The following is an 11734-nucleotide window of genomic DNA, read 5'->3' as shown; positions in this document are numbered from 1 at the left end:
GATTTATCAAATTTAACATGATATTGATAACTCTTTTGCTGCTTTCTAGGAGACAAGTCTTGCTACGGTCTAGATAATCTTTTTTCTTTTTTTTGAGAATATTATTTTTTCAGTTTTACAGCATAAATAAAAATTCGTCTCCGCTGTAAGGAGAAGTATCACTTTTGCCCCAAAAATGCCCTAAAACCGAAAGTCTCTAAATGGAGTACATTCATTCCAAGTTTTCTTTCTTCAAAAAGTATCGTTTTATCAAACTGCATGCACTATTTTACAATTTATTCATCATCGAAGAAAAAAATCTGACGTAAATGAAAAGAAAAAAACAAAAAACTTTTATCATTTCGGGTATGGGAAACCTTCAGTTTTTTAATCAAATTTTTAAACAAATCTGAAATTTTCGATATGGTCATTGGGCACAGATGTCGACCATAATCAAAATTTGAAAAATTCTGTGAAAGAAGCTGGACCTATGGTCAAATATTTTTGTGGTCCTTGACTGTGCTCAGTACTAAAAACAGTCCTATATGACCTAAATATGGCAAAACTGCCAATTTTCTCAAAGAATCTGTGACTTCAGCAATATTCAGTGACATGTTTGAACAAAAAAATAAATATGTTTCGAAAGAGCTAAATTCGCTATAGAAGATCAAACTTTCTTGTAGCAAAAAATGTATATTTTTTCAGTTATCATCAATATGAAATTTTCTAATATTTGTAGGCCATATAACGTTTTTATTTGATAGCTCCACATAGGGTCTGAATACAGACTCATCGAGTCTCTGTGATTAATAAAATGTGAAACAGATTTAAAAATATAGACAGACAAACAAAACATGTCTGTGATTATTTTGAACGCAGAAATAAAAAAAAATATCTGGGACTTGATGGTTGTCATTTTCATCAAGTTCGAAGGAAACATGTTTTTTTTTTATTTTTTGGTCCTGTATAGAAATAAACACTTTTCCTCACATACACAGTTTGAACGTTATCTTTCTTGTCTCCAAGCAACGCAAAAATAGTTCTACTTCCGGTAAAACGATTCCGCAGATCAGGGAACCCCAGGGTGCCGAATGGAGATAATGAGTCTTATCTAACACCCCTGATGCACACGCTCTGCATTAATTTGATATTCTATTACGTTAATTATATAATTATCAATCTCGTCTGCAACATTTATCATGGCGCTAAGATCACGTAACCCCTGGTGATCGGACAGTCGCAGAACAGCTGTTACACCTACTTCCCCTACGGCAAATAATGGAATAAGCCAATTATAAGAAAAGGTAAAAAGGCTGGTTTGCCAAGCAAATTTCGGATTTTACCTGAGCTTTCTGTTGGATCATAACGTGTTACTAGCCTCTCAAACAATACAAAATGGTAAGTGGACTTTGGTTGTTTATTCGTTTCTTTGCAGTTGTTTCTTTTACTAGAGTATTTTTCTCGTGCATTTTTACCAGTAGAATTTAGAAAGTTTTTAATGCTATTCTTAAAGAACTGTAAATGCATTTTGTTAGAAAGCAATCTTTTCCATCTAGATAAGCATGAACAGTCTCAAATATTAGCACATTTTCATTTGGAAAAAATTAAAGTATGCAACTAGGCTTGTATGTATTTGAACGTGAGTTTTGATTTTCATTTCTTTCTATACTAGTATTTTACAAGTATAAGATGTATTTGTCATAGACTTAGAAATCAAGATGTACAGAATAAGAATGTACCGCATGAGCTTTTCAGAGACATAAAAGTGTAATAAGTGTTTTCGTTACTTTCGTTAAAGGTGGTCAATCACATTTAGGCAATATTTTCTGGCATTATGCATTTTACGTATATTCTATTACAGATTTATTTAAGGTGCAAAAAGATCCCTTACATAGCGTTAAGTAATGATCAGATCACATTTAAGCAATATTTTCTGGCATTATGCATTTTTTCGTATATTCTATTACAGATTTATTTAAGGTGCAAAAAGATTCATTACTTTTCAAATTTATGAATACATCCATTTCTTGACCAAGGTCTGATTAACCACCTTTAAACATTTGACGTCATCGGATTCAGCCACGGTCCATGATGAAAACTGAGTGTCTCTGGGAAAAAATCATAATATGACGTGTTTTTTATGTTCAAACCATTTATCAAATTCATTGTCCATTTTCAGAGCGGTTTATCTGAAGGTGAAATCGAAGGTAAGCACGTGTGACTCCCTAGGGGCTCCCTGAGCCCCAACCCTATGGGCTATCTCAGCCCGTATATATCACAAAACTTTCCTTTCCCCCTTAATACCTGCACCCATTTTAGTCACACCTTTTCTGAGATGTTCTAACAAAGACTTTCTTTTCCTAACAGTTTTCAACCAAACATTCTCTGTTGTTTATTACCCATTTTATTTCAGATCACTTTCCACACTCCCAGTTTTCTATTTTACATGGATTTATTTATTGTAACCAGTGTGTTTACATTCGTACATGGATATATCACATGCACGGAATTAGCTAGCTATCTGTGTTAGACTCTTGCAGCTTTTTTCTTCTGCAAAATGCGCTTCGCAGCTGCATGTAAGGTAGACGCATACCTCGGAAGATAATATCTTGTATATGTATACCTATAAATATTTTGCAAATTGCGGCTTGTATTTGCACTAGGTGGAATTTTCCGATTACGTATATCTCAGTGCCGGGACTCATCCAATTAATATTCCGACAAATAAATAGTTCTTGGTTTCAGAGGAGCTTAAAGTAATTTTTCTTAACGAGTAAAAATGATATTGATGGAGATTATTTGATATAAGGGTCATTACTTAGATTGTTCAGGGATAAATTCGACTTTCGTGGACTTTACAAGGCTGGATCACGTCAGCCCGGGTCACACTGGACACTTTAAGCACTCCGTGTGACCCAGGCCAGGCATAGTCTAACCCAGCCTGTATAACAATACATTTGGCGTTTAACCTAAGTTTTTGCTTATCAAATGTTAGACATAGTTACCTTGCTTAAAATGACACTTTTAAAAGTTTTCTAAACATTGTGACAGTGCTTTCGATATTTCTGCAAGAAGCTGTTAAAATTTAACTTGTTAATGCTACGCAAATGTTATAACTTTCTGGTATCCAAAATATATCACTTTAAAGGTATTTGTAGAATATTAATTTGCATCTGTCTGTGTGGTATCTAACAACCTTAATCTATTACAACTAATGATTTCCAAGAATACATTCCGAAATGTGATTCTCATGAACCTGAAAGTCACTGTTTGGCAGCTTTTCAAAACTTTCTGTACCTGCATACATGAACTGCGTCAGGAATAAGTGTATCATCTAGAAATAAACACTCGCAATTTTTGCACCATGATAAATGGGTTGCTCGAAGCTTTCGTGCGCAGTAAACGAAGACAAAATCAACCTGCAGCAAAAGCCTGTTTGCCTTTCTATTATCAAAGTTGTATGCATAACATAACACAGTAAAACCGAATATTAAAATGTAAATTAAGTGTCTGTGACTTCTTTCAACTAAATGTCTGACAGTGTGATATTAATCGTTCTAAATTAAAGCAAAGAACTAAAGAGCTCTTCGACATTTTTCAGCAGTGATTCGTTGATTCCTTGCAAAATACTATTTTCATAAGCAATCTATTTAGTATTTTAAATTCAAATCGAACTTTGTTTTTTTTTAACTAAAATAACCTTTACTTGTCTGTTGACACCAAGAAATATTTTTTTTTCGCTAAAACATTTTTGTTTCGGTATAATGTAAAGTTCTTCATTTATTAGAGATAAAGAAATTATCTAATTTTAAAGGTGCCAGCCAACGTTTTATTTAATCATTTTCATTGTAACATTGTGCGAACATATTTTCAGGTAATATGTTGTTGTACGCTCTGTTAATTATTGGAACTCAATCATTTCTTATCTACGTATTAATAATTTTCGGCAGCTTTTCGTTGTTACAGAGAAATAAGTACAAGTTTTTACCTATCGTTTCCATGGCAACAATAACTTAGCTAATGAGCAACACGTGTTAGTTATTACTGCAAGCAGAGAGAAACATATGATGGATTGTAATCAGAAACCGCAGTAGCGCGTGTGCTCAGCCAGTAGGCTTATCAGTTATGTGTCCTGCGCCATATTTGGCAATGTCAATACTTATGTATGTCGGGGGCGTGAAGTTAATACACAGGTAGATATGATAGGTGAATATACTACACATAGATAACGAACAACATATCTTGTGTTTACGTTAAGATATATTCAACAGAAAAATCAATAAATTGTTATAATCGAATTATGTATACGTACTGATAGTAAAAAGCGCCATAAACCTCTTAACATTTCCAAGACATAACATGACTGCATGAAGATCAAACAAACATTTGGGTACAAAACCATTTACTTAACTCTAAATTAATCTAACCAAGGCTAATGTTTAAAACTGCTCGATTTATTTTTGTGGAACTGCATTTAATATAATTAAAAGATAATCAGTTCACTGTTAGACAGGTGTCTATCAATTTGTGGGACGTCTGAATGAATTGTACTCGGTTAAATAGAATTAAATTAGCAGATAGAATGTAATTAAAAAAAAGAGAAATTTTTGTATGTTTAATGTATTTAAATTCGTTTGTAAAACTAAAAGGTCGTGAAAAAATGTTTTCAAGTCAGTTCAGGTTTTCAATCGAAGGTCATAAAACAATGTTAAATATGTTGTTCTTTTTCTATACATTAGAGAAATATCTATTAGTAACACATAAGATCAGCGCCTTGCAGACGCTCGTACACGTTTGATGGTTCGCTACCAAGCACTGAATATTTTACAAAAAAAAATAAACTTTATCACTGAGATACTTAAATTTAAATTTAAAATTGGAAACTTTTCAGATTCTAAATTTTTAGTTTAGAAACTTCTTATTCAATTAATGATAACACTTGATAAGCTTAACGATGGACCTTTTGAAGACTATTTAGGAGGAAATGAATAAGAAATAACATTGGCATGAGATTAATTTGGAATATAAAGGGTCTCCGCGAAATGTTACCAAAAAAACAAGATAAACTATAATTGAAAGAATGGAAACAAATGCTGTCACATGTCAATGATACTCTGACAAATAGTGGGTTGGGGATTGGAGGAGCTGGATATTCCAACTCTCTAATTGCATAGACTTTCCACATGTTGCATGGAGTGTTGATCATCTGTGCAATATTTTTTCATGAAATGTCTTTTTATGTAATCTATACAATCGTAAAAGTATTACTGAAACTTGGAACTCGTGTATACCCTGTTATATAACATAGCCATTTTCAATTAGGGTTTGTATGATATTTCTTTTTATCTAATCTATACAATCGTAAAAGTATTATTGCAACTCTGAGCTCTTGAACACTTTATTACTTAACATAGCCAGTTTCAATAAATTCCAGTTGTAGAAATGCATCTGTTCGATGTTTTTTCATAAATATTCAATACAATGCTGGTAATGCCAAATCATTAAATGATTGTCTACAAAGATCGTTCATTTTATGTAGAAAACCAAATGCATTCAGTTACTTCTTAGTATTTCCGTTAACCATAAAAACCGAACATGTCCGAATACGTAATTATAAACATATTGAATCATATATTTCAGACGCTCGTGAGGTGTTCGACCTCTTCGATTTCTGGGATGGTCGTGACGGTGAGGTAGATGCTTTTAAACTTGGAGATCTTCTCAGATGTCTGGGCCACAACCCAACCAACGCCATTGTATCCAAGCATGGCGGTACCGAAAAGATGGGTAAGTGTTGATGAAGACTGGCTTTTTAATGCAAATAATCGGTTTCCAGACTGTTTGTTATGTCCTGGTCTTGTCTGGATTTGATACAAGCACACTGTCACAATACAGAACTTTTTACGTCCGGATCTGTTTGCCTCAAAATTCAATTTATCCAGGACATGTGGATGAGCTCGCTTCGCTCTTGTAGTTAGTCACAAGGTGCATACTTTCTCATCACCAGTTGATGAGTATTGTAAGGCACTAAAACTACATAATTTATGAGATACCACTTGAAAATAAATGTTTGAATCTTTTGTGGAATAAAAACTGTTTTGATAAAAACTTTGCTTTTTAACTGGCAAGTATGTTTCCTATAAGAAAAAGTCTTGACATTTCAACTGGTACTTTTGCAAAATTTGTTCAACGATTTAGTTATTCAGAAATAAAAGGTTTGCCAGTGTATACAGTTCGGTCTATCGGTTAAATTTCTAAACAAAGTGTAGACATTCAGGGTCATATCCCACTATTTCTTTTCGGTTCTAGAAGATCCAATGTCTATATTTACTGGAAACTTGATTTAATAGTTGTATTTATTTGATTTTCAGGAGAGAAATCCTACAAATTTGAAGAATTCATTCCACTGTACAAAGAATTGATGAATGAGAAAGACACTGGAACTTTCGCAGACTTCATGGAAGCTTTCAAGACCTTTGACAGAGAAGGCCAGGGTTTCATTTCCGGCGCCGAGCTCAGACATCTCCTCACATCTCTCGGTAAGCTTACCCTGCTAAATTTCTATAATGAACTGGTACATCTTTCAATTTGGACAGTACCATTATCTGTTAAAAGGGGTGCTTGCCAAAAAGATACTGACTGATTGGCGAACAGTGCAGATCATGATAAGACTGTACGGATATGCAGGCTGATCATAATCTACACTGGTCACAAAGGCAGAATCAGTCGTGTCCAGCATAAAGGATAACGTTTTGTTGACCACAATGTCACGCTGAAACAATTATGGATCATATGACGAATTTCCAGCTTTTGATGGTAGTTCCATTTCGGACATTAATTCAGACACAGGCGGGCACCTGGTTAGAACACCGGCGTTCAGTATGCCAGCCAGATTCCTTCTTCACATGCCGTGGTTTCGAACTCACTGGGTTGTTATGTTTTTTCATAAAAGGATACTTTGGCTCTTGTGTTTTTAATGTTGGAAATTAGACTCGACATACCGTATTCAGATTATATGGACACGGTTTTTATGCTTAACACAGTAACTTTGTGATCGAATTTTGTAATTATTTCATTAAGATTTGTGCGTACTGTATATTGTATGACCTCCTTTTCATAAAACTTGTATTAATATTGATAAAATTATAATGCAATATTCCTTGTTGTAGGTGAGAAATTGACCGATATGGAATGTGACGACATCTTGAGATATATTGACCTCACAGAAGATTTGGAGGGCAATGTCAAATACGAAGGTATGTCTTTACAGTTTTAATTTCGGTGTCTGTTAATTTGTTATAGCTCAATTACATATGAAAAGCTTGAAACGTATGGAGATACAATGGATTACGTTTCATAGAAAAATTGGTACAAGACTCAAGGATATAAAACTTAGATTGTACACCAGTCTCAGAATGCTGTTCTGTGATTGGTCAATTTCAAAAAGTATCTTCAGAAACAGCAAATCAGATTACTGGTCTCCAACCTTGGACCCTGATGATTACGTTACGACCCCAATATATGTCCAAAACACTCTGTTCAGCGATTTACAAATGCTCAATTTCTTATGGTAAAGCTTTTAATAATAAATGAAACATTTTGACTGATAATTTTTCAACATTCTTCTGTTGTTTTGGACAAAATCTTTGGCCGAATAATGCCGAAATTGCACGGAAATTGCCGATTGTCAATGCGTGTTAACAAGCAAACACAAAATCAACACAATTTACCCATTTAACGAAAGTTTCATAATTTTTTTATTTATTTTATTTTTATTTTTTCTTTCAGAATGCATCAACAAAGTGATGGCTGGACCCAACTAAGTTCAACGAAACAAAAAAGACTTTTTATAAAAAACTTTACATCCAAGACATCATCTTTCATTTTAGTAACATGTAAAATTCCAGTGTAAAAAGGCATTCGGGTGTTACACCAAGTCAGACTTCGTTATTTCGAACAATCAAAGGCGACCCCAGGACTAGGAGCTCCTACGCCAAGGACGGACTTACATGTCACGTGACCCAACTGAGAATAAAAATTGTAACATGCTGACAATTTTGTTTAAAAACAATAGAATTAAGCCTCGTTTTGAAAGTCTATCGATAACATCTTTATTTGTAAATCCGTTCTTGCAACACAATGTTTATAAAGGCCGCAATTTGCCGTGTGTAATTGTTTTTATATTTTGTTGATTTACTGTTATTTATTTGAATATATTAAACATCTTTAACCGGTACCGGTTACAGCTGCTAGTTATTCACGTGCCATATTGACACGTGATGTTATGCTGAAACTGTGATTGGTGTATGAATGTGAAATTGTAAAATAAAACGAGGAATACGATCAAAGTATGGGTATCCCTTAAGAATCCTCGGTGTGCAATATTATAGCAGTGATAATAAAAGTATTTAATAATATATTTTTTCCCAAACAAAAGCTTGTCTTTGTTATTTATCTATTTGCTAAAAGTGTGTCCTATTTCCTATTGTTTAATACGATTGAGGTTTTGCTTATTTCATTACCTCTCACAGACAAACTCGATCCAACCGAGTCTACAACAAACTCCTAATCAGTGATCTCCCTTGCCGCTACGCTCTCATGGCAGTGATCTCCCTTGCCACTGAGTAGGAGTTTGAGTCTACAACTGTTTTGTTTGGTTGCATTCCTTGCTTCCACAGAATCTTCTTACAGTTATATTTACTTCATACACAACTTGAAAAAAACATGATGACGGAGTTTGTAGCTTTAGTCCTATTTTCAAGGTCGTTCTGGAAGCCATTGATCATTTGAGGAAAACTGTTAAATACGATTGAGGTACTGCATACTTCATTACCTCTCATGTACAGATTCAGTCAAACCGAGTCTACACATGATTTTCTTGGTTGCGTACTATGTTTCCAAAGGATTTTACTTTATGTACACAACTTGAAGAAATGTATCCTATGTCCTATTTTCAAGGTCGCTCTGGAGACCATTGATCATTTGGGGACGAATGAAGTGTTGCGTACTTCACTACCTCTCATGAACATATTCAATCAAAACCGAGTGTACAATTATTTTGCTTGGCTACGTTTCATGCTTCCAAAAGTATCTTTTTTTATAATTTATATTAAGTTTATACACAGTGAAGAACATGGTGACATAGTTTGTATGACGAGATTTGCGTAATTGTCGGTTCCTCACAAAATCGAACCTATACAATTCAGTTGTTTTCATCTTTTTCACTGAAAAATGAAAACATACACATAAAAGGCATTAATAATTTGATGCTACACTCCAGGAGACAATAACTAGCCTTAAGGGACTCATCGCCTAGGCCTTCAGACAATAACTGATTATTCTGGCCGATTATTGCTTGTTGTCGTGCAGCACCAAAATTATCAATCTTTAGTTTTATTTGCATCCATAAAGATCACGAGTTCTGCAGTGGAACAATTATTAATGCCGAAAATAATTCCAATAAACATTTTATTACATACTTGTTAACTCGTATAAATTCTATAATGTACACTTAATTTTGTTCTACAGCACTTCGAATGGAATAAGGGTACATGTAAGTGTATACACTGACACGGCAGTTGAACACATGTACACATGCATATTCAAGAATGCAGTAATAATAACATAAAAATAACAAACAAACAAACACAGAATACTTGAAGAAGGCACACAGGCGTGCACTACCTTTAAACAATCACAGACAAAACACCACTTTGAAGTTTTAATAGAGGATATTAGTATCTTTTCATCCGGAATTTATTTAACGAGTTGAATAAAATGATAAAATGTGAGGCTCTGTCGAGCACTTTATCACTTTTATTCAACGAGTTTAATAGAAATAAAATAATAATAATAATAATAATTGATAACCTAGTTTTACTGGCACCAAACCCCACTCTTTAACCCTGATAAAATGTGAGGCTCTGTCGAGCAATTTATCAGTTTTATTCAATGAGTTTAATATAAATGATAATAAAACAAACATTTGATAACCTACTTTTACTGGCACCAAACCCCACTCTTTAACCCTAATAAAATGTGAGGCTCTGTCGAGCAATTTATCAGTTTTATTCAATGAGTTTAATATAAATGATAATAAAAAAAAACATTTGATAACCTAGTTTTACTGGCACCAAACCCCACTCTTTAACCCTGATAAAATGTGAGGCTCTGTCGAGCAATTTATCAGTTTTATTCAATGAGTTTAATATAAATGATAATAAAAAAAACATTTGATAACCTAGTTTTACTGGCACCAAACCCCACTCTTTAACCCTGATAAAATGTGAGGCTCTGTCGAGCAATTTATCAGTTTTATTCAATGAGTTTAATATAAATGATAATAAAAAAAAACATTTGATAACCTAGTTTTACTGGCACCAAACCCCACTCTTTAACCCAAGCATGTTATCATATTACAAGACAGTGTTAATAAAATTATTCCTCACCAGGCGGGGTAAACACACGTAATAAAATCCACAGGAATAAAATTATTATCACCAAACCAGTACCAATTTTACAAGCCCAAAGATCCAGTAAGATATGTCACGTTCAATAAACGCCGGCAGGAACATCTACAGAAGCGCATTTTGTTTTTTGTTGTTGTTTTGGAGGGGGAGGGGGGGGGGGGGGGGGGTTAAGGTCGCACCGACACAATTACAGGTCATTTTGCGACTTTCCAGCTTTAATGGTGGAGGAAGACCCCAGATGCCCCTCCGTACATTATTTCATCACGGGCTAACACCGGGATGAAACCACGAACCTTCCGTTAGTCAGCTGGATGGCTTCCTCGCATGAAGAATTCCACACCCCGAGTGAGGCTCGAACCCACATGTGAGAGGGGCAAGTCATTCTAAGTCAGTTACCTTAACCAATTGGCCACGGAGTCCCCTCACAGTAGCGAATGTAATGATATGCAGATAGTTGACATCTACACGGAAATCTATAAATTTACTAAAACAAAAATGACAAGTATATGACAAGGCCATGTTACGATTTATGGCAAAAGTAAAGCGAAAAAAAAAACTTAATAATTTAAGCCGATGAATGTGCTTAGACCCAAACTTTTAAAATCCAATTTCAAATGATTTAAATTGTGAGCTCAGTAGTATCAGAGAACAGACACTCGCAGAGTCGGCAATTATTTTAAGCTTATAACATGCATATATGATCTACAATACTTGGTTTTTTTTTTTTTTTTGTTTTGTTGAAGGTACCGTGGGACGATTTCTTTAATTCATACAGCACACGAGTCCTATCCTTTGGGTGTACGGCCTATTCATTATTAAACAAAGCTTGAACTCAATTTGTTTGCCCTGACTCTTTGATTGTTCAGTCAATATAATTTATATTACCACCTATATCATTCAACTTTAAATACATGAAGTCATAACCAATATGCAAGGACATGGACTCAAACATATGTCTTAAAAAAGATAAGATCTGTGCAAGGACATTTACCCAAACATGCGCTTTAATGGGACGGTATTTGAAAAGACAGGGACCCGAACATGTACCCTAATTGGAAGGTATATGCAAGGACATGGACCCGAACATGAGCCTTAATGGGAAGATTATGTGCAAGGACACTGATCCGAACATGTGCCTTAATTTGAAGGAAAGTGCAAGGACATGGATCCGAACATGTGCCTTAATGGGAAGGTATGTGCAAGGACATGGACCGAACGTGTGCCTTAATTTGAAGGAATGTGCAAGGACATGGGTCCAAACATGAGCCTTAATGGGAAGGTATGTG

The 11734-nt window shown here is 34.5% G+C and overlaps 1 protein-coding gene across 1 annotated transcript; it reads left to right on the top strand.

Moving 5' to 3' along the window:
- Positions 1-1246: 1246 nt before the first annotated feature.
- On the top strand, positions 1247-8415 carry LOC123554922 (myosin, essential light chain, adductor muscle-like). The gene is made up of 6 exons (XM_045345355.2): positions 1247-1377; positions 2159-2186; positions 5620-5766; positions 6351-6518; positions 7149-7235; positions 7768-8415. Exons 1-6 carry the CDS (start codon positions 1375-1377, stop codon positions 7800-7802), a joined length of 468 nt encoding a protein of 155 aa, XP_045201290.1. The 5' UTR covers positions 1247-1374; the 3' UTR covers positions 7803-8415.
- Positions 8416-11734: the final 3319 nt, after the last annotated feature.

The sequence above is a fragment of the Mercenaria mercenaria genome, chromosome 7 (genome assembly GCF_021730395.1).
Source record: "Mercenaria mercenaria strain notata chromosome 7, MADL_Memer_1, whole genome shotgun sequence".
In the NCBI taxonomy this organism is placed as follows: domain Eukaryota; kingdom Metazoa; phylum Mollusca; class Bivalvia; order Venerida; family Veneridae; genus Mercenaria; species Mercenaria mercenaria.
The sequence above is the reverse complement of the archived record's forward strand: the minus strand, read 5'-3'. Positions and strand labels throughout refer to the sequence as shown.